We start from the raw sequence: 27,368 nt of genomic DNA, 5'->3' as shown, positions 1-27,368 counted from the left end.
TGTTTCTAAAACATTTTATTGCTACAAACTGGTACATTTTATCACAAAAAGCTACAAAGCATGTTTATAACATGTACACTACTATATAGTGTACAATACAGTCCAAAACCAGCCACACTTATAGCACAATTTTTCAGTTTATGCATCTGTAGCCATATGGGGTCAATATTATGAGCTGCGTAATATGTTATGTTACAGCACTTTGACTATTTACCCTCAAACTACCTTCCTCAAGTGGTTAGAACAAACACTAATAACGTATCCAATTTTCAAGACCAAAAAAGAGGAAGCTTAAAAATATACAACACAAAATGTTTTAATCAGCTCTAACAATTCGGTTGCCATAAAAGCTAAACTAAAATTGTCTTGATATCATTTTAAATAAATGGGAAACATATAGAAATTATATAAACAAGTACTCCACATAATGGAATGCATGCACAGGGTAGGGATGTTACACAATTTTCATCTGCGAAACTATTACAAATTCTTACATTTAGCTGCTTTAGAACAGAAATAAAAAGCTGTTTTTCAACTTGAATTTTTTTCATTTTTCACACATTTAGTTATCTTCAGTTTGGTCAAGGGTGAAGTCAGTTTGTTCTTCTGTTTCTTCCTCTTCCTCCTCCTCCTCTTCCTCTTCAGCAGGCTCAGCCTTTTCTTCTGCTTCTTCCTCCTCTTCTTCCTCCTCCTCCTCTTCTTCTGCTTGCTGATCCTGAGATTGACCAGTATTTTCAAAAGGATTTTCACCCTAAAACAGAGAGATCAAATTGTTCCAACATTTTGAAATCTAAGACAACAGATATAAATCCTTGATTTTATTTAGCAAAAACATGCACCGTCGGGTCATGTAAAAGGAAAAGCTGCTGAAATAATGTCAGACTTTGTTACACTATTACTGAGGCAACACATGAATATTAAAACATGGATTTTAGAGGTTCACGATGGGCTACTTCTAATTTTTATATTATACTCACACACACCACACAAGTATAAAATGAGTTACAGAAGTACAAATCTGTAAGTGTTAAAAATCATGATCTCAATATTTGGCTCTAATGAAATGAGAACTAGCACTTAACAGTTTGAGCTGCTGCAGACTGTCAGCACCAAAGTAAAATGCAGGACAATGTAGCACTCCTGCATTTTGCTTCAGCTACCCCAGACTAACACGGCTATATTTCTAGCACCAAAGTGTTACGGATGCAGATCAAACCTCAGTATCACTTCAGTATTAACATCACAATAGATAAAACTACATGCTTAAAACTTCACACACGAACAAACAAACAAAAACCAATTCTTCATGTAGCTCCAGCAGTTCTGCTTCCTGGATTAAAGGGTGCATGTGAAAAAACTAGTTTCTGTCTGCCTTCTCTTATTCACATGAAGGCTAAATCTACACTAGCACTTTACAGTGCTGTAGCTTTCTGGCTGGTGGTGTGAGAACACCCCCTTCCCGCCCAAGCACAGTAAATTACAGAGCTGTAAAGCACCAGCGTGAACCAAGCTACAGTGCAGGCCACTCGCCTCCTGGAGACGTTTACACAGAGTGCTGGGAGACCTCTCTCCCAGTGCTGGTAGCATGGCCACACTTTTAAGTGTAGACAAAGCCTAAGTCAGTCTATTCATTCTCAATACAATAGTTTTATTTCATAAAGGCAAAATTAAAACCAAGTTAAACCCAGGATTATAAACCTTTTAACTGGTCACTGAAATTGACTGCTCTGAAATTCATGCTCTTCATTATCCTTAGCAAACCAAATAGCAGCAAGCAGATTTCAAAGACAGAAGTTTATTTTTTTAATAGGTTAATCATTCCAGTAGTCACCAACCAGTAGATGGGGATGTACTGGTAGATCTTGGAGCCTCTGAGGGTGATTCTGACTGGTTTGGCCAACAGGATATCAAGCGCAGCACTTCAGCTGCCACTCCCCCCACTGCTGTGCATCTCCTGCCCTTTGCCTTGGAGCTGTGCCTCTCCCCCAGGATCCTCCTGCCCCTCTTCCACCATTTATCCTATCTCCACAGAAAGGGGGGGAAGGTTGAGGGCAGGGAAGGGGGCTCACAACAGGGCCTGGAATGGAAGGAGTTTGCTGGCTGCTTTTGAAAGTGGTACAGAGCGCCTGCACCACCACTTAGGAGCCACCTGAGGTAAGCAGTGTCCATCTCAAATCAGCTCCAAACCCATGCTCCAGACTTGAAACCCTTCCTGCACCTCAAGCCCCTGCCCTAGCCCTGAGCCCCCTGGACCCAAACTTCCTTACAGAGCCAGTACCCTGAACCCCCACCTGCACCCCAACTCCCTACCCCACGCTCAACTCAGAGCCCCCTTCACACTCCAAATCCCTTAGCCCAAAACCAGAGCCTGTGCCCCAACCCTCTGCCCCTGCCTGATGAAAGGGAGAGAGGAAGGGAGGACGGAGTGAGCAGGGTCCTCCTTGGAGAAGGAGCACAAAGGAGGCGGGAAAAGAGTGTCTGGGTTTGAGGTAGATCTTACATTGCACTTAAACTGAAAAGGTGATCTTGTGGTTAAAAAGGCTGGAGACCATTGGATTAGACAAAACATAAATTTTCTCCTCAATGCTTTCCCTGTTTAGTAGGGACATTCAATACATTTTTGTTTTTGCTGTACTCCTTTAACAATAAGCAGCAAAAACAATGGAATGTAGACAACTGTTTCACACAAGCTACTAATTAAAGCGAAACTAATTTTCCAAGAGTATTCCTTAAAGATGATCTGAAAAGGAAAAAAATATTAGGCTCCTCTTTTTTACTTATGCTGTATAAAGAAAGCCATATAAGTTTGGAGTTTATTTTTAAGATGTTTTCCAAGCATCACAGTGCATCGTTCAGCATCAACTTAAGAAGGATTTCAGAAGCATAGCCATGTTAGTCTGTTTCAGCAAAAACAAGGAGACTGGGGTTGTTAAACAAATTTGTTAGTGTTTAAAGTGCCACCAGACTCCTTGTTGTTTTAACTTAGGAGGACCATAATACCAGGCCAGAATGGAACTTGATAATCTCAATATTTCTAAAGTTAAAAAAGCAACAGCAATCTGGATTTATGCTATCTTTTGAGACAGATACTCTCACACAGCCTGAAAACCAAGGTTACTTAACCTTACGAAAACTGCAGTTCAAGATACATTTGCCCACACAGTTCACAATGCAGACACATGCACATAAGGCAGGAGTGTGCAATACTTTTTGATGGGAGCAACTCCAAGAATTCGTTAAGTGGTCAAGGGTCGCACTCTTCCATGATATTAATGATGAGGGTGCAAGGTCTGGGATGGAGGTAGGTGCAGAAGGGAGCTTGGGGTATGGGATTATGGTGCAAAAGAGGATGTGGAATCTTGGAAGAATTTGGGTGAAGGAAGTGGCTGTGACCAGTGTTCTCTCTAAGATTTTCCATTCATGCACGGAATGCGTTTTGTCTTGTGCACTAATACTGAGATCATGTGTGCTTGTTCGGATGTGTGCCACCATTGCATCTACCAGTTACTAACAATGGAAGAAAGAATACTAAAACAACCTTTCCCCAGTCGGAAAGAATAAAAGAGCTGTTAAATCAGAACTTTCACCCAAGCATCCTTATTATTATGGTATGGCTGACGCTAAGTGCCAATGTACTGTATTATGCCATCAGTTTCAGATAGGGTAAAAAGACATCATCACCACCCCCTCCACACCCCGCCTTACACACACACACCTGCAAAGTTTGAACATAAAGCTGTCTTTCTTAAAGATCTGTGCTGCACTGCTACAGTAATAAATAGTGGTGCTAACCCCAAAGCAATCAAACCTCAGAAGAAGAACTAGTAGGAGAAGCAGGCAGGGAAGGGGACATGTGTTTACATTGTTGTTTCCATTAACATTTGAGGGCCAGCTCAACACATTTTAGGGATTAAGTTTCAAAGCAAAACTGGCACTGGACAGGACACAGAGGCAGCAGGGTCCCTGCCCCCAAGGAACTTAGAACATCTGTCGATTATGATTTATTTTTGCTACCAGCCTCCCTTGTATCTCCCAGCCCCAACTGTCTGTCTCCATGTCCCAATCTCTCTGGCCCTGAGTCAAAGGGTGAGCTGGCAGCTGCTGCCTCTGGGGAGTATCTGTGGGAGGGGTCAGACAAAGTCAAGGCAAGAAGCCAGCAATTACAGACTGGTAAGTATAACATCAGTACCGAGCAAATTAGTTGAAACTATACTAAAGAATAAAATTATCAGACATATAGATGAACATAATTTGTTGGGGGAAGTCAATATGGTTTCTGTAAAGGGAAATCATGCCTTACTAGAGTTCTTTGAGGAGGTCAGCAAGGGGAATCCAGTGGTTATAATATACTTTGTTTTCCAGAAAGAATTTGACAAGGTCCCTCGCCAAAGGCTCTTAAGTAAAATAAGCTATGTAGGGATGTAAGCGACTAAACAGACTAGTCAATTAGCTGTGGCAGTTGAAGCAATTTTGTGAGGCTATCCCAGGCATCAGACACAGTGAGAGTGTCTGAATGTTATAGGAACTGGTTACAGGAGAGGCACCCCCCAGAGCTGGAAGAGCTAAGAATACCCCCAGGTGTGGGACTGGGAGCAGATCAATCCCTAGCAATGAGGAATTCAGAAAAAGTCATCTGTGGACTTTTACAGGCCTGTTCTACAGCTAATAATGTCCCATGATGGACTTTGTCAACAGAGAGTCCTGACAAACTGTACATACTATTTGTAGTGATACTTGCAATCAGTTCAGTCACAGTGACACTTGCAATCAGTTCAGTCATTGATGGACCTGGTATTCCTGAGACCTGTGGGATTTTGTACAGTTACAGAACTGTAAACCAAATTCTTGCAGGGAAAAAATACTGATGGGTTTGAAGTCATTTCCCTAAAGGTATAGGACTTGTGAATCGAGTTTCACACATCCAGTGTACAAACTGCTCTCAATGACCCTGCTCTCCATTGTGCACAATATCAGAGAACTGAAAGCAATTCAACAAAGCTCAATTGGCAACAAAGTCAATATCTGGAATGATGCAGTGACACATGAAGATGGCAGAGTCTTTGCTTTGTTGCTCTTTATTCAATCGGTCAGGACTCCTAATTAGAATTTGAAGCTTGTAGCACTAGAAGACTTCCTGAAATAGTTTTTTTGGTTTAACTTTAATCAACTATTCTACCATGATTTTCTGGTATCTCATTGATATCAGGAGACATAGAAAAGTCTAACCCTGACATATGGGAGGAATTTCAAAAAGGAAATGTTGGTTTTTAAAACCAAAGAGTGTCAGTTTCCTTCTGTGCACTAGGTTCAGAGTGAGTCCTGGAGCATGAAAAAACAGAGCAACGAAAGTAAGTACTTGGGTAGCTGCCAGAATAACAGCATCCAAATGCTTTTTTTGGTTTTCCTGACAATCTCGACAAATTCACTACATATTGAACACAACATTAGGTATGGCTAGGGTGACTTCTAAACTCATTGGGTGCTGTTAAATATCAAACAGAGGCAATTTAAAAGCTCTAGGATGAGCTCACTCACACTGGCAACCCATTCAGGTATGAAGGACTAGAGCTCATTAATATGATAAAAGCAGTTTTCATTGATCAGCCAGATGGTTACTTTGGGCCATGACTTAAATGAAGTCTTCAAAAGCAAAGGAATTATCCAAGACCCCATCAATTTGAGGGCTCCAATCAAGAAGAACATACTAAACTTGCTTGAACACAAAGGAAAAAAAAGTCAGAGTGAAGGTGGCAGGGACTACTACAGAGCTAACCACAGACCAATCATTGTTTTGTTGTCTTCACCCTGCCCACCTTTCAGTGTGATGTTGATCTAAGTGAAACTCTGGGAAAGTACATTTAAAAGTGATGAAAAAAATACATATATATCTAAAGAATAGCAAACTAATAATTATCTTGCATGGTCTTCTGTCAGCAACTATTGACATGACCAGTAAATTGTACCAGTAGATGCCTTTCAGCATAGCAATCAAGATGGTATAACTGAGGTACCAGGTCTTAACAAACCAGAAACTGTTAATATAAGAATGGCCATACTGCGTCAGGCCAAAGGTCCATCTAGCCCAGTATCCTGTCTTGTGACAGTGGCCAAAGCCAGATATCCCAGGGGGAATTAACAGACCAGGTCATCATCAAGTGATCCATTCTCTGCCAGAATCTAGGAATGGGTGACAAAGAGTCAATTGAACACTTCCTTATGAGGCTACAGAGAAAATATTGGACCTATGACAAAGTCTATTTCATGTTTAACGCATACAGAGGAATCTATTAAAAAATATAACCAGAAAAAAAAAGAGACTCTGTGGTATTGTACCTTTCTAACAGAAAAATCCTGGACTCTAAGAACATCTCCAATATCACAATGTCTCAATCACATGAACGATGAGTTAACACAGGCCTGGGCAAAATACCCTCCATAGGCCGGATCCAGCCCACCAAGCCGCCAGATCCAACCTACAGACACAGAGGGGAGCCTCAGGCAGATCCCTGCCTGCTCCCCTAATGAGAAAAGCTGCTGTGGGGCTGTTTGAACAGATGTGAGCTTGGGAGGAGGAGTAGACACTTCATGCACAGCTCCCACCCCCAGCACAATCCCATTGGATGGTTCCCATTCAATGGGAGTTCCTGCAAAGCATCTCCCCCCCGCCCGCTTTCCCTCAGGTTCTTAGCTGTTCAAAAACCACATAGTCCCTGCAGCCAGTGCAGGAGCAGGGTAGCCAAGGAGTCTGCTTGAGTCTGCTGTTGGCCAGGAGTCAATCAAGTAAGTCTTCCAACCAGAGCCTGCCTCTGGCACTCCGACCCCTCTTGTTCCCCACCCCCACATAACCCAAACCCACTACTCCTCCTGCCCCATAATTCTCTGCCTCAGGACACAGCCCACTCCTGTCTTAGGCCATGACCCAAACTCTCTGCCCCCGTCCTCTACACGACCCAAACACTGTCCTCCCCCATGCCACCATATCCCCTACCAGATCCTGCACCCCATCTCCTGCTCCAGGTCACAGCCCAAACCCCTACACCCTCTTCTGCACCCTAATCCAGGTTACAACTACCTCTTTTATCCAAACTCCCTCCCAGGCCCCACACCTCTTCCATTAATATGGCCACTTTCAAAATTCATGGAGTGGCCCTGCCATAAAAAAATTATTGCTCACCCCTGAGTTAGCCACATACATTGCAGGAAAAACACTCCATCATATGAAGAACTGTCTTATCTCTTGTCATAATGAAGCTGCGGCCTAGCACCGTTTGTTGGAGTTTCTTTGTACTTTGATGTGGAGACTGACACAAATTGTCTTGCATGCCATCAATGACACAGAGAAAAGTGCTACTAAACTTCAGATTTTGGCACAAAAGGCTGATGTTCTAGTGTCATTGTTAAATGCCAGCCAACACTTCAACAAGATTCTGGCTTTGTGCTTTCCAGTGGGGAACAGAATTGATGTATAACCCTCATTTGGCTCATTGCAGGGTTTCCATTCTTTCAGGACATGGCAGTACTGGAAAATTGGCTGGAAAGACCAAATTATTTTAATGGAAGGCATTGGATTCAGCCTGAGAAAGCTCTCCTTGTTGTGAAGGTGCTCAGAATGGCTGAGACCGTCACTGACCAATGCATTGGAGATATTCATTAGTGTGACGTGTATCTAGCAGCAGTGCCCTAGATGGAGACAACATTGATGCCTGCTTTGCTTTCAGTCTTGTATATCAAGCCTAACTTTCCTAAGATTACCAAAGAGAATTATCTCTTACGTAAGCAATGCACCCATGTTAAAGTATAACAAAACATTGATTTTAAAATATTTGGTCTTGAATATATATCAATACAATTGTTTTACATTTGTCATGTTTGGCACCATAGTGTTTGTGAGCGAATGGGTTTTCCAATTATACCAACCTCAACCCATTTCTAATGATAGCAAATAAACGAAATTTCCACAAATCAGAAGACCTAAAGCTGGGCCCCAAGATACGGTGCCCCTATCTTGCCACAGAAGGCAACACCACTGATCGGATTCTGTAGATTTTTATGAATTGGCTTACACCTCTAATATTATGATTCTGTAGTTTTTTATTAATCAAATTACACATCCCTTACCAACTTTTTATAGTCTAAAAAACTTTTTACTATTGGTATGAATTCCCTTTGTAAGATCCAACTCTGCTTGGTTTGGCAATTCTCACTTTATTCCTAAACTTTCTCATCTTCAAAAGATAATTTTCCTTGATGATCCATCCTCATTTTCCATTACTTGTAGGCTTTTTTCTTTTCCATAACCACCTGTTTGAGATGCTGGCTCATCTAGGTTGGTCTGCAATCCCTATGAATTTCTTCCCCTTTCTTGGGAAGCAGACTTCAGATAGCTTCTGCAACTCTGACAAAGTAATTTCAATCCTCACTCACATTCAGATCTTTGACTTCTTCAGTCTAGTCCACTTCTCTAAACTCCCTTAATTTTTTAAAGCTAGTCCATGGATTGGGGTGGTTTAGAAGACGTTAGAGGAGACAAACTTCAACTGAGATTAGCATCAATTGGGGTTGTAGAAAGAACAGGATGAAACCATTTACAAGATCAGAGGTGACACTATCATTTTTCCACTCATATCTTACCTTGACATATAGCTCATATCGTGCCTTCACTATTGGATTATTCAAGATGCTGGTAGCAGTCAAGACACTCTCCCTTTTTATTTGTTCTCTGTATGCCTATGAAATAAATGTAATTGTAAGTATTACAACCTGATCCATTTAAACAGTCACATGATACAAATTTAATTCATGCTATATTGGTTAGAAGCTACTTACATTAGGGGCCAACACATTTACTTGTCAAAGCAGAAACACTAAATTTTAGCATCAAAGGCCCAACCTACATAACTGAAGTCACAAGAACATAACATAAGAACATAAGAATGGCCGTAGTGGGTCAGACCAAAGGACCATCTAGCCCAGTAGGCGCTGACCACTTTTCTTTTATTAGTTTTAAACCTGCTACCCATTAATTTCATTTGGTGTCCTCTAGTTCTTCTATTAGGTACAATACAGCTGTATTTGTATGTGGAAGAATGGACTTGTTCATGGCTTTAGCCTTGCCTAGGGACACTCTCATCTATATTACAAACTACAACCATGTACCTGGTTTCTCTGATTTTATTGATTGCAAATTTAAAGTTACATTGGCTCCTAATGCAAAATGCAATTCTGTGAGATACCATTTTCATATGAGAACAGGTTTCCTTGTATATCATTTTCTACAATTTGTTATATTAATACGCAAAATCTCAATAAATATACAATGGACAAGGGATGTCCAAACTACTGCAGATTTATGTTATTCTCCAAATCCCAACAAACCAGCTGCCACCATTTTTCTAATCATCCTCCTCTTTCAACCATTTGCTTGAATAGATTAATTAAATTAAAAATGCACCATTTTAAGTTGCAATAGAAAGTTGGTTTCTGCATATCACTACTGCTTCTTAACTCTTTTAATTCTTTCTACATAAAACTCTTCCCTCTGATTTTAAAAAAGGGATTAAGAATCAGAAGAAACACCGGGGATTTAATCAACAGTGAGGTGACATGAATGTTGTATATATGGAACCTGGAATGGAAATGACAGCAGCACCACCTAAAATATATGAATGTAGTATTTTCACTAGTTTTACATTAAAGTCTGGTGCAGACAGGAAATGAACTATTAGTTCAATATCACTATAATTACCTAAATCAATACTCTAACCTCCTATTTAAAAAGTTAAGTAACTATTATTTCACAAATTCCTTTCAATTACCTCATGCATTCAACCAAGAACAGTATTAGTATTCCTGAATATTTAAGCACAGTAAGTTTTCTTTACCTGTATTAAGGAATTTAATAGAGAAGTCTGTCACCACTGATTTTCTTCTGATCTTTGGTGGCAGCTATCAAGAACCTTATACATTTAGAAAAAACTAAAGTCTCCCTGTAACTACAAATCACAAACTTAGCCTTCTCATTAGCCAGCCTACGCTGTTACTCCTCATCAGATGTTCAGTATCAAAGCTTAAGATTCTAATGTTGAAAAGGAAACCTGCATTATATTTTCTGTTCAGATTAGACTGTACCTTCGGCATTTCACAGAACAAGTAATTACAAACTGAGCATTAAGTATCTATCTAATCTAAATCTTACTTGTTTCCCCTTTGTGTGATCAGGAGATTTCAAGTGCTGTTGAACAGAACTGTGTAGTGCAGGAACATACACACTGCAAGCACTGCAATGAACAGTCTCAACTTTCATCATGTGGTCATCAGCAGTAACACCTAGCAAAGAAAACAAGACATTACCACAACGGTGAGGCTCTATTTGTCTGTATCAGACAATCCATACACAAGCAAGCATTTACAAATATCAACTCATGCTAATTACATTTGCCAAAGATACTGCTTAACTGAAAGAAATCATAAAAATATTCCTGGACAAATAAATCAAACTCAGTTTAATGCTTCAAATATATGATTTATTTAAAAAATAAAACCACTGAGAATTCAAATCTAGCACCCTTAAATGGAACCCATGAATGCCGATCTTTATATTTAGGAGTCAGAACCAGAGACAGTACTGACAGCTCTATTTTCTTATTTTCTTTAAACCACCTACCCACCTTACATGGTCCTGAGACTGTTAGAATTGGAGCAAATGCTCATCTGACCTAGAAAGAGTGAGGGAGGGAGGAGTCTCTTTTTTTTGGAGGAGACCTGGATGGGGATCTTTCCTTTTATCTACGAGAGTGCCCCTCTCACACAAAGCCCCTGGTGACATTTCCTAGGGCTTAGCCACACTAAGCTCCACTCTCAAGTTTATCCTCAGCGGGTTAAACTTATTAGTTAAGGTCCATGTACAGGGTTGTCTCCTTGGATTCAAGTGAGGTCTCATGGCCCTCTCCGTAAGGTGCTTCCCAAGATGAGTACTATAAACTTCACATATACATGGGGGCAGTAAGAGCAAGATATGTAATTCTTGAACCATGGGACATCTAGTCCCAATCCACAGGAAGGAACTTCCCAAAAAGGGAAAACTAAACTAAACTATATTATTGCAAAACTTTAACTATGCCAAATATCAGAATTATTTACCATATATATTTACAGATTGATGACAAAGAAGCTGGAGAAATCTGTGAACCCAGAAGATTCTGAGTTGAGTCACATAGCAGTAAGAAGGAACAGGAGAGGTGTCAGCCCTGCGCTCTTATGCCCTGTTTACAGCCCAAGGACAGCAACTGCACATGTGAAGGTCACCAGACACTGCTTACAAAGAATCTCCAGACTCAGGCACAAAGTGTACATGGCACGTGTGGAATACAGAGTAGGAACCAGCACTCAAAGCAGAACTTACTTTTATTTTGGGTACTTAGTTATATGAATTTTATTTTTCCCAGACAGGAAAAGTTGCAGAGCTTAAATTGTACTCGCACACCTTGGATATTTGTATTAAATGTTTCCTGTTAACAAGCTAATGTGAAATAGTTTCCTATACACCAAAACAAAAACAAACACCATACTGGAAGAATTTAAAGGGATGACTTTTTAGAACAGCTATAAACTGCTTAAACTATTTTAAATGTTTTATAGTGCACTGTTATTTACACAGCATTTAGTAGATAAAACATTCACTGGACCAAAGGTCTAAGGACTTGCCTAAACATGAAATGTGTGGATCTTTGATCCAGCTGATGTCTTGTCTGGCAAGTGCTGTGCTAATTAAGACAAGACAAAGACCAAGGATAAGATCCTAGCCCCTTTACACTCTACAAAAAGGCCAGTGGCATGAGGGAGGATTCTTCCCAAGTGCATGCACTCAGGATAACAGCCACAATGCAGCCTCCTGAAGACCCCTTGCAAGCCCTAGAATAGAAGCTCCACCTAGACAGAGATGGGTATTGGGCACTGAAGCTTGGCAAAATATGGCCCATTGGCCAACTCCAGCCTGCCAAGCCACTGGATTCAGCCCACAGACACAGCAGGGAGCCTCCCTGCTTGCCCCGCATGCCACTAAGAAAAGCAGCTGCTGAGTCACTTGTTTCACAGTTGTGAGCCAGGGGGTTGGGGGGAGGGGCTTCAAGTGCTGCCCTTGCCCCCAGTTCAATTCCACTGGCCAATGTCTAGCTAATGGGAGCTGCCTGTTTGAAGGGAGCTCACAAAACACACTCCTTCCCCTGCCCCCCGTTCCCTCAGGCTCTTATTCAAAGACACACATGGCCCCTACAGCTTGTGCCGGCGTGGGGAAGGCACAGAGGCTGCGTGAGAAATGTGCTGGGCTGCTGGCCAGAAGGCACGCAGGTAAGGTTCCTAGACAAAGCTTGCCTCTGGCACCCCAGCCCTTCACAACTCTCTGCCTCCCACTGCTGCCTTCCACTGCCACATAAGTCAAATCCTCTGCCCACCTACTGAACCCATACCCCTCTCAGATCCTGCACCCAATCCCCTACCCCAGGTCACAACCAAAACCCCTGCATCCCCTCCTGCACTCCAGTTCCCTGCCCCAGGTCACAGCCCCCTCCTACTTTAGGCCACAACTCAAATCCCTGCACCCCAATCCCTCCCCCTGGTCACAATCCCTTCTTACCTTAGGTCACAACCCAAATCTCTGAACCTCCTCCTGCACCCCAGTCCCATGCTGCAGGTCACAACTGCCTCCTTCATCCAAACTCCCTCCCAGACGCCACATACCCTCCTGCACCTCAATCCTTTATTCCAAGCTCCCTTCTGCACCCAACCTCCATCCCAGAGCCCGCATCTCCTCCATTAATATCATGGAAGAGTGCAGCCCTTGACCACTTTCCAAAATCTTTGACGTGGTCCCCCATCAAAAATTATTGTCCACCCCTGCTCTACACAGTACCTCAGCTCATAAGGCAGCCCAGGGAAATTATTGTAATTCAGAAAGTCTCTTGGGCAAAGTTATACCAAGGCCTTCTCCCGCCCCCTTAACAGCTCAAGAATGGCTACAAAAGCGGCTTAAAAGTCATTTTAGCTCCACTGCCTCCCACTGAGTTACGAGCTTAGTGGTGCATGTTTTAAAGGCCAAGAAGAGAATCTCATCCCAAAAAAGGATGGGTGTGGAATTAGTGATAAGTAATCTGACTCAAATCCTTACTAGTAGTAGTACCTAGTTTGGAAGATTTTAAGAATTTTAGCACTACAGATCTACAAGTCTGGTTTTCAGTGTAACTAAAAGGAAAAAAACTTGCCTTTGGAGGACACACTTTAAAGAGAGTCTGCAGATTCCAACAGATTTTATAAGTGCACTCAAACTGATTTTAATCCAACCATTGGATCAGCATGTTCAAATGAGAATAAAATGGAAAGAAAACAAGACATGGACATTCCCAAAACAGGCACTTTCCCATACAGTTTGTTACTTGCCTTCCATTACATCTTTTTCAACAACCTGGACATTTTCACTTTGGTTGTTGGTCTGCTGCTTACGCATAGCTGTCTTCTTGAACTTATTCACCATACATTCCTAGAATCCAGGAAACAGAACATCTCTTTTAAATAACTGACATATTTCTCTACCTATTCAACACCCCAAATCAGAAACACACTAAATTTTGAGGTTACTCAAGCTGTTTCTACTCTCCTGCTCATTAGATGTGTATGTACCAAATATGATAAGTTTCAAAGGAATGTTTTGACATTAACAAAGGCATTCAGACTATCACTGTTAACTTCAATAATGACTTATTTTGTTACCTAGAAACAATGCTTCTTTTCAAAAAACCTGAACTTGCCTTTCTGTTCAGTAGTGTTTACTCTGGACAACCCTTTTCCTAAGTGAAATGATATAATGTAAAATTAAGGACATGTTTTGAAGACTATGAATGGTACAATTTAAACTCAAATGTGCAAATGACCTACAAATCAAGGTAATTTAGATGTATTAAAGTTGGCAAGGCCTGACAAAATTCATCCAAGGGCCTTTCAGACAGGGTATGTCTACACTTGCATCCTCTTGAGAGAGGGATGCGAATGCAGACATTCAAAATTACAAATGAAGCCAGGATTTAAATATCCCATGCCTCACTTGCATAATTGCATAATGGCGCTTTTTCAAAATAGCACTATTTTGAAATAACAGACGCTGTTAAGACAGGGTTATTTTGAGAGAAACTCCTCCTCTCGAAATAACTGGTATTCCTCATGCAATGGTTTTCTCTCAAAATAACCGCGTCTTAACAGAGTCTGTTATTTTGAAATAGCGCCATAATGCCATTATGCAAATGAAGCACAGGATATTTAAATCCCAGCATCATTTACAATTTCAAATGTCTGCATTTGCATCCCTCTCTCGAAAGAGGGTGCAAGTGTAGACATACCAGAACTGAAACAATCTCAGACCATTAGCAATTAATTTCAAGAAATCAGGACACGTCACGTCCCAGAGCACTGGAGAAGGACAAATATAGCATTTATATTCAAAATGGGGAACCAATGACCTAACAAATTATAGATGTCAGTCTAACTTTGATACCTGGAAAAATCCTGAAACAAGTTATTGATCAATAGGCAAGAACCTAGAAAACAATAGGATTATAAAGAATAACCAGCATGGATGTGTCACGGACAAATCATGCCAAGCCAAAATAATTTCCTTCTTTGACAGGCTTACTGTTCTAGTGGATTAAAAGGAAAGTGCTAGTTATAATAAACCTATTTTATAGTAAGGCTTCTGGTACAGTCCCATCTGACATTCTCATAAGCAAATTAAGAAAATGGGATGAAAAGCTTTAGAAATCCTGGCCTACAGCAAAAGTTTTAAAAAACTGTGCATTCTTGAGAAAAGAAAACTATGTGAGGAATCTGAAAACAGTCTTCAAATATGTTAAAGGCTGTTACAATTTGGGTCTACATTTATGCCAACATGACAAAAGGCAAATACACTGTAGCTACATACTGTAATGAAAGACAGACTGAGCCCATGCTTGCCTCTGACATGTATAGATATACACAGCAATGAAAGGTTCCAGAAACCCCCACCCTTTCACCACCAGAGCTTCTCCCTGTAGTCTCACCTGATTCCTCCCTGTAGTCTCATCTGATTCCTCTCTCTCCATCTACCAGAGCTCTCCCTCCTTCTCGCCACCCCCGCAAGAGCCTTTTCCACTGCCTGCCCTACACCATGGAGAAAGGCTTTGGCAGATGGGAGGCAGCTGAACACTACAGTGCTAACACTGCAGTTCAGACATGGGAGGCTCAGCTTGGGCATACAGGGGTTCAGGGTACAGGACACTGTCTACATTGGTATTTATACCCATGCTAGCTGGGCACGCCGAGTCTGTATTCTACACACCACTGCCAGTGCACCCATAGAAAGGATTGTAATGAATTGTTCTGCATATCCACTGAAGATAGAACCAGTAACAGGCTTACTCTGCAACAGGCAGAGAGGCTTAGGTTAGTTGTTAGAAAAAATTCTGGAATAGGCCTCCAAGGAAGGTTGTGGACTCATTGGAGATTTTCAAAAATAGGTTAGACCGGGGATGGAGAACCTTTTTTGGTTCAGGGGCCACTGATTCACAGAAAAATCAGTTGGGGGCAGCATACAAGAAGCAAAAAAACACAAACAAACCCTAACCAATGTGGCCCCCAACTGACAAGAAGAAAGACACTGCCCACATTCCCTTCACATGCCAAAGCCCAGGCTAGTAGATTTTGTGTGTTCCAGCCCAACAGGGGATGACAGAGGGGCTGGAGCACCAGAATAGCTTCCCCAACGCTTTGGGAGAACCCAAAGCCTCAGGTGCCGGATCCAGGCAAGCCAGAGACCACATCTGGACCCTGGGCCTTAGGTTCCCCACATGTTAGTCTAACTTAGAGGTGTCAGGGTAGTCTGGGTTTACTTGATCCTGCCTCAGCACAAGAGGCTGTATGGGGATTTCTTGGGGTCACTTCCAGTCCTACATTTTATGTTTCTATGAACATGAAAACTTACATGCAGAAACTCCATCACTACTTTGTCAAATTTGGTTTGCTTCTGGATATGATCCAATGTTTCCTGGTGAGCAGCACTTTCCAAATGCGCTTCAATGTCCTTCTCTTCAAAGGTCCGAAATTTACAAAACGAACAAGTGAATGCCATTCTAGCAGGAAAAACATTTGCGTTAAGATGTTACTGTCCAGTAAGCTTTTGTCTTGTTTTTTTATTTTATTTTATAGAATGTTTTTCAAGAATTACCAAAACGGCTTATATAGGGACTTATTAAATCCAGTCAACTCTGGCAAGTAGGAAAGCTTTCCTTAATAAGAATAGAACTCTCCACCAACTTTTTCTGTACTGATTTTATTAATGATATTTACATGAGAGAGAGCTAAATTTGCAGTGCTATGGTTCTGAAGTACCAAAAGTAATCCAAATGCAAACCCAGCAGGTGATGTCTACCTGGATATTCAGATAGACATCTATTGCACTGTTACTCAAAATCTGAAACAAGAATGAAACAGCTTGGCTAATTTCATTGCTGCTATTAAAAAACTGTCAGTGTCTGACATTCCTGACAGTTCCACTATTGCTAACCTCATATTGGTGGGGAAAGGTACACAAAAAAAAAGACCAGAAAAAACAAACTGTTTGAAGAACAGATGTAGCCAGAGACCTCTTCTTTCCCTCCACCCAAATATGTAATCCTATACAGTCACAAGACCACACAAAAAATCCTACCCCTAATTTAACAGATTTGAGAAACAGATTAATGCTGGGGCTTTAATCCTACACCAACATCAGGCCAGATGGTTCTAGCAGGGTGGGAAAAGAACACACTTTTCCAACAATTATATAGAATGAAGCTTAGAGTTTAGATATCTACTATAGTCAGATACAGATTTAAAAGACTGACTCAAAGTTGGGACAGCAAGCTTTTTAAGCAGGCTTTGCCCTGGACTCTGCTGGTAGGGGCTCCCCCATTTTAGTTTCACCTATTTCTGCCTTGTTGTTCTAGTACTCTGCCTATCTGGTGTCTTGTAATTTTTTTCAAACCTTGCAAAGTACAATGTAGCTAAGTATGAAATAACTGTTTTCAACTGTATAATGTGGTTTCACCAATGAATATGTACATGTAGAAGAATGCTTATATCTCTCATGCCAAGTGAAATGGTCAGATGTATTCTAATGTAGTGACAAAAGGTAATCCCACAAAAGTCATGATTTTGACTAGAGCATAAAAACATGTGTCTCTCACATTCACAGGTGTGAGAGGCACAATTTTATGTCTCATATATCACCAAAGACATGTCAATGCATCTATTTCCTCCTGAACCACAAAAATGCTCTAAGAAGGCAAATGTATAGCGATGTAGCAGTGGCCTAACAAACAATATTTTTATTCAAGTTATTTTTAAAACTGTTGCATCAGGTGAACGGACACTGACAGAGTTTTATTAGTTTTCTATACAGATTATCCTTAAAATGAGATATACGTATGAGAAAGATATTTCATGCAGTGAGGACAAAATGATCTTGTACTGCATTGTGAGACTAGATTTGCCACTGGGAGTGTCCCAATGTCTAAAAGAAACCTAAAAGTCCACACTTCAGAATGAGATCACATCAGGAAGATCTCTATTATTATTGAAATCTTACATCAAAATTCCCCTTGCAGCTTAGAGAGTTTGAGATCAGGATATAATCTTAAGGAATCTATCTTCCTGGAGCCCAGTTTAGTGCAAGGGCTTTCAAATTCTAGGTCACAGCTTATAATAGCAAGCCACTTGCTGGCCACAAGACTTTGTTTACCTGCGCCTCCACAGATACAGCTGATTGCAGCTCCCATTGGCCATGGATCACTGTTCCCAGCCAATACTAGCTATAGGTAATGGTGTTCCAGAGTTTGAAAAATTCTGGTTTAGTGGTATATACTTTAAACTGTACAGGCCTTGTTTCCAGTGTAGTCTTTTGGTTAAAACCAGACCTCACACAATTTGGCCCTTTGTAATGCTTAAAATGGAGAAAAATGAAATACAGAATAAGATCTTTCTTATCTGGAGGAGCTTAGCAATGCAACGAGGAATACACTTTCAGTTTATAAGTTCACCTAATAGTGCTATAAATATAATGGAATATGGTACCATTGTAAAAGATTATTTGAACATTGAGTATAGTGGTGTGCACTAATATACTTTTAGAAATGTTAACACTGCTATATCTTGAAATGTTTCGGTACTCTAGTTGAGTAATCTCCTCCAAGGCATTGTTTAAAAAAAACCCTCCATTTTTGGTCTGTTCCTCAATAGATATTGGCATAAGCAAAAGGTGCCCCTAAGGAATGATGACACATGTTAAATAGAAAAAATGACAGTACAAACCTGTACCCATCTCCATATTTTTCACTGTTTTTCTCCCTTCTACGCCTCTGTTTCTCTCTTCTTGCCTCAATTCGGCGTTTTTCCTCCTCTTCACTTTTAACCTCTGGTTTGGTATCTTAACACATATAGAGAATTAAGTTAAATATTTTATAATTCCAAAATCCAGAACTTGTTCTCATTTGATAAGCAATCTTCACAATAAAAGAGCAAGAAAGTTTATTTAAATAAACAATTTGCTTGGGCAGGAAAAAGATAAACATGAAGGGATTTACCTTCTACCTAATATGCATTTCTAATATGCCAGCAACCATAATATCTACATACCAAACCGGCTGTACGGTCCATAGTAAAGTTTTTACTTGATTCACCAAACTCTAGTAGAGTACTTCCTTACTAAAGAATTGCAAAATATCACAAATGCATGTTTCCCAAACAAACAAACACACATCATTAGTATTACTATTTACTTAATTACTTACTAGGTAGTTTATTCTGATTCATCATAATAGGTTTTGTCAGTTTGGGTTTCTTGATAAATGTCCCACCAGGTTTGTTATATGGCTGCTGTATAATTTTTCTCTTTATTCCTCTTGCAGCAACTGCTGCAGAACTGGGTTTGTTATGATAGTCAACAATAATTCCAGGTCTATGCATGCTTCCAAAGTCTCCCATATGCTGGAAATTTGTGAAATCAAGTATTAGTATATGAAATCAACAGAAACAACACAATTGCTACAGGTAAATATTTATAAATACGTTTAAATGTATAATAATCTGCACTGCTAAATTAAAACATATCAAAATTGGGAGCTTAATGACTTGGTTGATGCTTCAACCAATATATTAAGTGTGCACCTATGAACTGGGTTTCTGCTTATTCAGAACCATTAGTCCAGGCTATGAGTGTGCCTATCAGAATCATAGCTCAGTACGCCTCAGCTCCTTCTCTTTAGATTCTCTAGGTGATACTTCTGATCTCTTTTCTGGAGAGAAAGCCATCCAAGTTTTATAGAATTCACCTGACAGCCAGAAAAGAAGACTTGAACTAGAGAGGACTGTCAAGATTTTTCTATTTTGATGGCAAGCTGAAAGTCTAGGAGTTGCTGACTAATAAAGAATGTTTTAAAGCACAGAAGTTGTTTCATATGGATCACGGACTATTGGAGAACACCAAACATACTCTATTAACTTTATTCTGTCAAGAGGATGTGGCCACTGAACCCAGTGAATTTAAGACTTCTTTAAAAAATTGCTTTCGTGGGCAAAAACATCCATGCAGAAAGAAGCAGGATCAGATCAGCAACAGGGACAAGGAATTGGGCTAGATGACACGTCCCTTAATTCCTTTTTGTCCTCTTGTCTCTGAAAGAACTGAAAAATGGGACAGATGTTTGAAGACATACATCTATTACAGTTGACTCTTTGGACGCAATGGAGTAATCTGAAGAGGAGGAACCAAGAGAGATGTAACAGCACAAGGCTGATCTCCTATTGGCTCATTTATTTGATTAACAGACATTAAACAGGAAAGCCCACTTCACTGGATGGGTGAATCAGATAAGCAGAAATACCTGTACTGCAATTAACACTAATGTTTTATTACTCGAGTAAGGAGTTTCTTACAATCATTTAGTGTAATGTACTATATGAAAATATAATATATTCCTAAACAGTGAATACATTTTAACCACACAAGTTTGGATTAAGTCCATAAAATGGGAATATTTACAGTTTTAAAAAATAAAAGTCCATGCACAAATTCTCAAGTAATTCCAGTTTATCTATTTAATTATCAAGGTACTACTACAGAGATATATACAGCACATCTGTTCAGACTGCATGTATTTAAATTTGACGTGAAGTACACACTTGAATAAACAGTCTTTCCAGGTGATCCACATTTTTAAAAACAAATATTTCTATTGTCTATTAAAGGTGCAATGCATTTTAAATATGCTAAGATGTTTAGCGTTTTTTATATTGTCCTCAAAGAATTCGTTTATGAAGGGTAAAACTGATAACATTTATTTAAGAAAAAAAATGCACTAAAAGTACTATGCTATATTTTAAATTGAATTTTTAGCTCTGAAACAGGCTAAAAGGAGGACATCTGAACTGAAAAATCCACTACTTTCATTTTGACAGAAGGATATAAAGACTAGAATTTCTTTCTATTACTAAGGTATGTTAGCTTATAGCCAGGGCTCGACAATCTGTGTAATCTACTCGCCTATGGCAAGTAGATTACAACCCGGAAGAGCCGGGTTCGGGCGATCTGAGCATGCGAAGAACGATCTGAGCATGCGCAGATCGCCAGACAGTGCGGCTGGCGAGCGGGGCTCGCCGTGGCTCAGCAAGCCCTGCTTATAGCTATGTTTAAGTTTTCAGTGCTAAATTTGATTATGGCAGCTATATTACTTAAGAATATTGGGTATATAAACCTTTTTAACAAAAAACAAAACACATAGGCATTTAGAAGACCCAATACAAATTATTCTCGTCTACATTTTAAGCTACAAACAAACTACATAGTTTACTGCAACAAAACTACTTCATAATGAAATGTGGTATGTTTACAAATTTTAAAAGATAGTAAGTTACCCTCAAGTATAGGCAAAAAAAAGTGTTCAGTAGGTGAACTATTTGTATGAAAAAAATCAAAGATGGAATTATAAAATTAAGTTAAAGAGACACCATCAACTTAAAATATCAATTATATCTTCATATTTTTCCTACTGTTATAAAATATAAGATTAAACAAACTGAAAAATGTACAGATGCTTCTCCAATCTTTCAGCTTCTGTAGTTAGTGCATTGTTAATTTCATTATTTCCTATTTACCTGGTTCTTTTACATAGCAACATGGAAAATGTGCAAGTAAAACAAAATTGGCAGGCAGAGGTAGTGGGAAAAATAGATGTAGTATCTGAAACTCATTTTAACTCCTTTTAAGATGACCTGATTTCAAGTTGATGACATCCCTTTAAATAATACTTTGAATTTAAGGAAAACCACTGTAATTGTTTGCCACCTACCTTTGACATTTCCGCCCCTTTCCCCAAATACAAGTTAGAGCAAGAACTAAGGTAAAAATGAGACTTCCTGTTTGGTCAAGTATGTGTTTAATACACAATTAGCTAAAATTTCACTTGCCCATATGAAGAACAAAAAACAAATGTTTTATAGCATATACAGCCTAAGTTTTATATTTACATATACATTGCACCTTTAACCTACTCAAAACTTCAAAAAGGTTTAAGTTAACCTTTTATAATTAGCCAAGAACTTTCGCACCAGCAAACATGCTAGTGTTTACAAGGAAAAAGGCAACTCCTTTTAACCCCTTTTAGACCAAACCTAGTACTTTTTAATCTTCACCTTTCCAACAAAAGGAGAGATTTAACAAAACCTTATCAACTAATCTTATTTTGCTCTTTACTTCCAAAAGAGAGGGCCTCGGTACTTCTTCATAAATCAGCTTCAGAAGGATTACCAGGCTGATCAAACATGACAGTTTGATTGGTCAGAAGTACACTGTGATGAACAGTGTATTAGTTTTAAAGCTGTGGTCTCGAAAGGGTTTAAAAGAGTGACTAGTGAAAAGAATCTGAAAAGATTCTGTACTTACTCCTCGGCCTCGGCCTCTGCCTGTTGATGGTCCTCCAAAAGCATCATAGCTTCTGCTTCCAAATCCACTTTCAGGATAAGCAGGCGTTCCTCTCCCCCGAGAGCCTACAGGTGCAGGCTTCATATGGGGTGAAGAAAAACTGCTGTAGGAAGAGTAACTCTCTCTTCCTCTGTCCTCCATAAACCCAGGCCTCAATTTTGAACGTGAGTAAGGTGCTTCCCAGCTAGACCCGCCCTGGTTTCTACCTCCGAAAGAGTCAAGGCTATTCCGGTAGGAGCTGTCAAATCGACCACCATAACTACCTCCGAAGCGGCTTTGTTCGGGTTCATTATAACCATAGCCAGATCTGTACAGATCTCGCCCACCCAGAGAAGACCCGGAGTCATAAGACTCATAAGGTCCAAACCTGGAAAAGTTGCACAGTGAGGAAAAAAAAAAAAGTAAGCTTACTAGTGTTATACATTTCAAAATACATATTATCAGTTGACATTTATCAACTAAAATCATGTTACACTATACTGGTTTGTACAGTTGTGTTATTGTTTATCTTGATTAGGGCTGGGCAATTCAAGCTGTGACCAGATAGAATGCTATCGGAGCCATTTTCTGTACAAACAATTCTAAAGCTCAGTATGCCTGAACATTGTTCAATTTAATTTCTCAGCAGTGTTTACTAAACATTATTTGAGCCCAGCCCTAGTCTCAGGAAAATAATCACCTGAAGAAGCTCATAGGGAAGTCAAACTGTTTCTTTTTCAAAGTCATGCCTAACGTTTTAACAATTACACAGCATTTGAAATAGCTTAATTTTCAATGGGAAAATAGGCCAATTTTTGTTTTTATAATATAACAGGTGATTTCTACACTCTCATAGTTTCACTTTTATAACCAGAAAATGAGTGATCTACAGTTCTCATTTGTATTTTTGGACATTCTTCTTGTAAAACATAATATCTTTCATTCATAAAAATCATGATCAACACCCCTCCATCTTTTACTTGGCTAGCAACTTTTGCATTTGGAAAAGCTGTACAAATCTCAAAGTAGAAGAACTCTAGTTATTCATTGGGAGTTGTTTTGTTTTTAGTTTTTTGGAATAAGGAAGAGGCAGGGCAAAGAATCATCTCTAACCATGCTGAGAAAGGGAGCGCAATAGTCTCCCCAAGGAATTAAAATAGGGCAATTCCACAGAAACAGTCCATGCATAATAGCAAGATTTTATGGGAATAGACATTTAATGTGTTCAAGTTTCAGTCAACCTCAATCATATACAGATTACTAAATGGTAGGTACATCTTATTCCTGGATACAAAACTGCAAGTACATTTTCTCTATTCTCCCTACTTGCCCAATGGTACTGCAATGGCTCCATACAGTTATCATACAATAATCCTGCTATCTCTAGTCAAGGACTCAATTGTGCAAATGAGGACACCAACAAGTTATTTACATTATCTTCTAGTTTTATTTCATACCAGCTGAAACACTATTCTTTATTAGATAACTAATTTGCACAGGATTTAAAACCTGAAGTAAACCAGTTGATATGTACTGTATGTGTAAATTTAGCCTGAAAGAATATCAGGAATACTACAGTATTAAATAAGCAATACTGCAGCAGAATGTTTTACTTTTAAACTAATCCAGCCTACAAAAGAGCCAAATATAAACAATTTTGGTCCAATTAGTACCTGCCAATAAAATAATCTGGACATGAGTTTAAATCATAATACCAGTGAACATTTGCACCATTTACATTAGAAATGAAGGGATAAATATAGATCCTAAATATTCCTTGGAAATGGAATGTAAATTTCATTCTTAGATTAATTCTAAGGCACTGAACCAATTAAAACATTTTAGCTATAGACTGCTGCTACATTAAAAGACATAAACCAGTCTAAATTTACTGATCAGATAACAGATGGCTGAAAGCCATTAAGTACAAAACAGCATCTTAAGTTTTAGTTTGTCATTAAGACTGCAAGAATTATTCACAAAGATACAGATTTAGACTGTTGAGATATCATAGCATAACTTGTTCAGTTTTTAATGAACATGAAGGCTTAAATTTTAACTAGATTTGTTAACATCTTGAGACAACTGAATGATTATTTTACCTGTTGCCACCTCCTCCTCCACCACCACCTCCATGACTCTCCATCCCATAAGACTGATTTAAATAAGAGTCCATGGATCTTGGGCCACCATAAGCTCCATGGCCATAGTCACGATCCATATCTTAAAAGAACAGGACAGAACATTTATTAGAAACACTTTTATTTTGCAGAACAGATTAATTAGATCTGCATGATGGTATCCATAGAAAGTTTAGTAGAAGATGACATGCACCTCTTTTTAATTTTAATCAAAAAGGGATTGTGGAGTATCTTTGCTTGTCTACGGCCTGCCAAAGACTAGTGCTTAGATGTAAGGATGTTAAGCAAAAGCTTATTAGAGAGTCTGTCAACTAGTCGATTCTCCCCATCCTTGCTGCCTCTATCAGATACTTCATAGGGGCAACACCGCACAGCTGAACCCAGACAATCCAGGCCTGGGCAAAATACCCTCTGTGGGACGAATTCAGGCCACCCAGCTGCCAGATCCAGCCTGTGGATACAGCAAGGAGCCTCAGGCAGACTCCCTGCCTGCCTCTCACATGCTGCTGAGAAAGGCAGCAGCTGCCGGGCTCTGTTTGAATTAGGGATGTAATAGTGTAGTCAATTAACCAATAAGAAAAAGCTTATAGGTTAATGCTATAGACTACACGCATTCCCTTCCTCTCCCTTCCCTAGTAAATTTTTTAGCAGGCTGGCCAGCAGCTCAGCTCAGTCCTGACTCACATCAGGACATACTCCTGCTGCAGCTCTGCATTTAAAGTATATTAGGAGTTAGGCAGGCAGTCAGCCCAGCTCAGTTCCAGCTCACACCAGATCCAGGAGCTCAGACTCCATCCCAGACAGGGGATGCTGCTTCTATACCAGACGCAGCAGCACAGGGAGACAGGCCCATGAGGGAAGCTGGTTTTTAAACCGCGAAACAGGTCCCACTTGACACCCCATGCTGCTCACTCTGATACAGAGGCAGCCATGCAGAGTGGCATGGGGCTTCTCGAGAGTGGGGCTAAAGCTCACTGGCTGCCAGCCTCGCACCCGGGACTATAGAATAGCCGAGTAACCAATAAGAATTCATGAGGTTACTCGACTATTTAATTAACCGATATTTAACATCCCTAGTTTAATCAGCTGTGAGCCCAGAGGAGTGAGGAGAGGTTTCATGTGCTGCTCCTGCCCCCAGCACAATTCCATTGGCTGGTTTCCAGCCAATGGGAACTGCATTTTACAACCCTGTCCTCAGGCTCATAGCTGTTCAAAAATCACGTCCCCTGCAGCCAGTGTGCGGGCAGGCAGGGAGTCTGTTTGAGAAGGCTACTGGCTGGGAGTCAAGCAAATAAGTCTCCCGGCCAGAGCCTGTCTCTGGCACCCCAACCTTACATAACCCAAACTCTCTGCCTCAATATTCTGTACTCCAATCCCTTGCCCCAAGTCACAACCCGTTCCTGCCCTAGGTCATAGCCCAAAACTCTGCACCCCCTTCTCCCAGGTCATAACTCCCTGCCAGACCCACCATCCCCCCCTTAAGAGCCCCTCCCTCAGGCCAGAATCCTCTCCTGCACATTTATCCCCTTCTGGCCCCTGAACCCCAAATCCCTGCCCCCGATCACAACTCCCTCCCTCACCGTAACACCCTATCAGACCCCACACCTCCTCCTGCACCTCAGTCCCCTACCTCAACCTCCCTTCTGCACCCAATCTTTGTCAGGCCCTGCACCTCCTCCACAGAAGTGCAGCCCTTGAGCACTTGCCAAAACTTTGGAGTGCCCCCCCGCCCCCATTAAAATGTATTGTCCACCCCGGTCTAAATACTGGTCTGCTTGGCGGGAGTGGGGAGTGGCTCCACGGAAGCAGTCTGTGCAGGTACTGCTTCCCTGTCACTCCCACTGTGACCCATGGGAACAGCTGGGGGCAATGCCCAGAGCCTCAAGGGGCACCCAAGCAAGCTCCTGCACTCCCTCCAGAGCCCCCCCCTCCAACTCCTACCCCAAGCCCACTCCTGCACCTCCCTTTCAGATGCCACACCCAGCCTGCTCCTGCATCTTCCCTCCCTTCCAGACTCTCCTCCTGCACCCAACCTCCTGCCTATACCCCACACCTCAAGCTTACTTGTGCACCCTACCTCCTGTCTAAACCCCATCCCCAGCTCACCCCTTAGGATCTGGGGTGGAGTTTGAGGGTAGTACGGTAAATGTCTTTTTTTTCTACTTCTCAACCCCAGGACATATCTCTGAGGATTTTTCCCTCTTGCATTTTAGGGCCAGGCCAGTGAGGGTGGGGTTTTTTGTTGGTTTTGGGTGTTGCATGTGGCGTTCCCCCAAACTGATTTTTCTGCAGGTAGCCCGTGATTCAAAACAAGGTTCCCCAACACTGATATACAGTAAACAAGGAATTGAGTGCAGTATCCCAAATAATGTTCTTTTTTTTTTATTTTCCCTCCCATTCCTTGTGATCTCAACTCCCCCCCCCCTTTTTTTTTTTTTAGAATAAGCAAAGGTTTGTATTGATATGTCCAGGCAGAGACTCAACTTTTTCCCAGCCAATTACAATGAAGCTGGATCCTAATCATATGTTTAGCTATACCCATTAAAACACAGAACTGCGTTATCACCGCTAATGGCTTTTCAGACACATCGCTTTGGACCGGACGTGCGGCTCACTCGGGACGTCCAAGCCCATCAAACTGTTAACTGGTTAAACTTGGGCGGGACTGCTCAGGAGGGCGCCGGTTCAGCGGTTACCTCGGCAGCCGTGCGGGTAGGCGACGGGTTAAATGACCAACCCTCCCCATCCCTCCTGCGCACACCGGAAACTGAGCCGCTGCGTCTAGTCGGCTCTGGGCGGGCCCGCGTGGATGCTCAAGGGCTAGGCCGCTCCTCTCGCACAGCTGGGGCCTCAGTCCCCTCCGCCCGGCCCCCGCGCCCAAGATTCTCCTCAGGGCCCCTCGCTGCCCCCCGGCACAGACCGCCCGCTCCCCAGAGCAGGGAGGCGGGGCGCCCGCTGCCCGAAACAAAGCGGACGCTGCCATTTTGAGACCGAGGCGGGTCCTGAGGAGGCGGCGGCCGGACCCTCCCCTCGCTTCGGGGGGGGCGCCCTCACCTTCCCCGTAATCCATAATGGCGGCGGCGCCCGGGGCCCGGGATCGGTGAAGGCCTCCTTAGGACCACGACAGCGGCGACTCCAGCGTCTGTCAATGGCGCCTTCAACCACAACGAGGCTGGGCGGGGCCCGGGAGCGGCACAGAGGACGTCGGTCTTCGA

The 27,368-nt window shown here is 41.2% G+C and overlaps 1 protein-coding gene across 1 annotated transcript; it reads right to left on the bottom strand.

Annotated features, from left to right (window-relative positions):
* Positions 1 to 27,368, bottom strand: ZNF326 (zinc finger protein 326). Its single transcript, XM_075936453.1, has 10 exons — positions 27,208 to 27,368; positions 24,115 to 24,235; positions 21,995 to 22,400; positions 18,846 to 19,041; positions 18,367 to 18,481; positions 16,001 to 16,148; positions 13,432 to 13,531; positions 10,196 to 10,326; positions 8,632 to 8,727; positions 1 to 751 (listed from the first exon to the last, which is right to left on the bottom strand). Exons 1-10 carry the CDS (start codon positions 27,221 to 27,223, stop codon positions 563 to 565), a joined length of 1,518 nt encoding a protein of 505 aa, XP_075792568.1. The 5' UTR covers positions 27,224 to 27,368; the 3' UTR covers positions 1 to 562.

The sequence above is a fragment of the Pelodiscus sinensis genome, chromosome 9, assembly GCF_052426305.1.
Source record: "Pelodiscus sinensis isolate ZL-2025 chromosome 9, ASM5242630v1, whole genome shotgun sequence".
NCBI classification, from domain to species: domain Eukaryota; kingdom Metazoa; phylum Chordata; order Testudines; family Trionychidae; genus Pelodiscus; species Pelodiscus sinensis.
The sequence above is the reverse complement of the archived record's forward strand: the minus strand, read 5'-3'. Positions and strand labels throughout refer to the sequence as shown.

What these genes read in the sequence shown, in the direction of transcription:
- ZNF326 (XM_075936453.1), bottom strand. An exon ending in TAGTGATGGAGTTTCTGCAT is followed by an intron (nt 13,532 to 16,000) that starts GTAAGTTTTCAT and finishes CCTGGATTCTAG; the next exon opens with GAATGTATGGTGAATAAGTT. An exon ending in ATCACACAAAGGGGAAACAA is followed by an intron (nt 8,728 to 10,195) that starts GTAAGATTTAGA and finishes TTTATTTCATAG; the next exon opens with GCATACAGAGAACAAATAAA.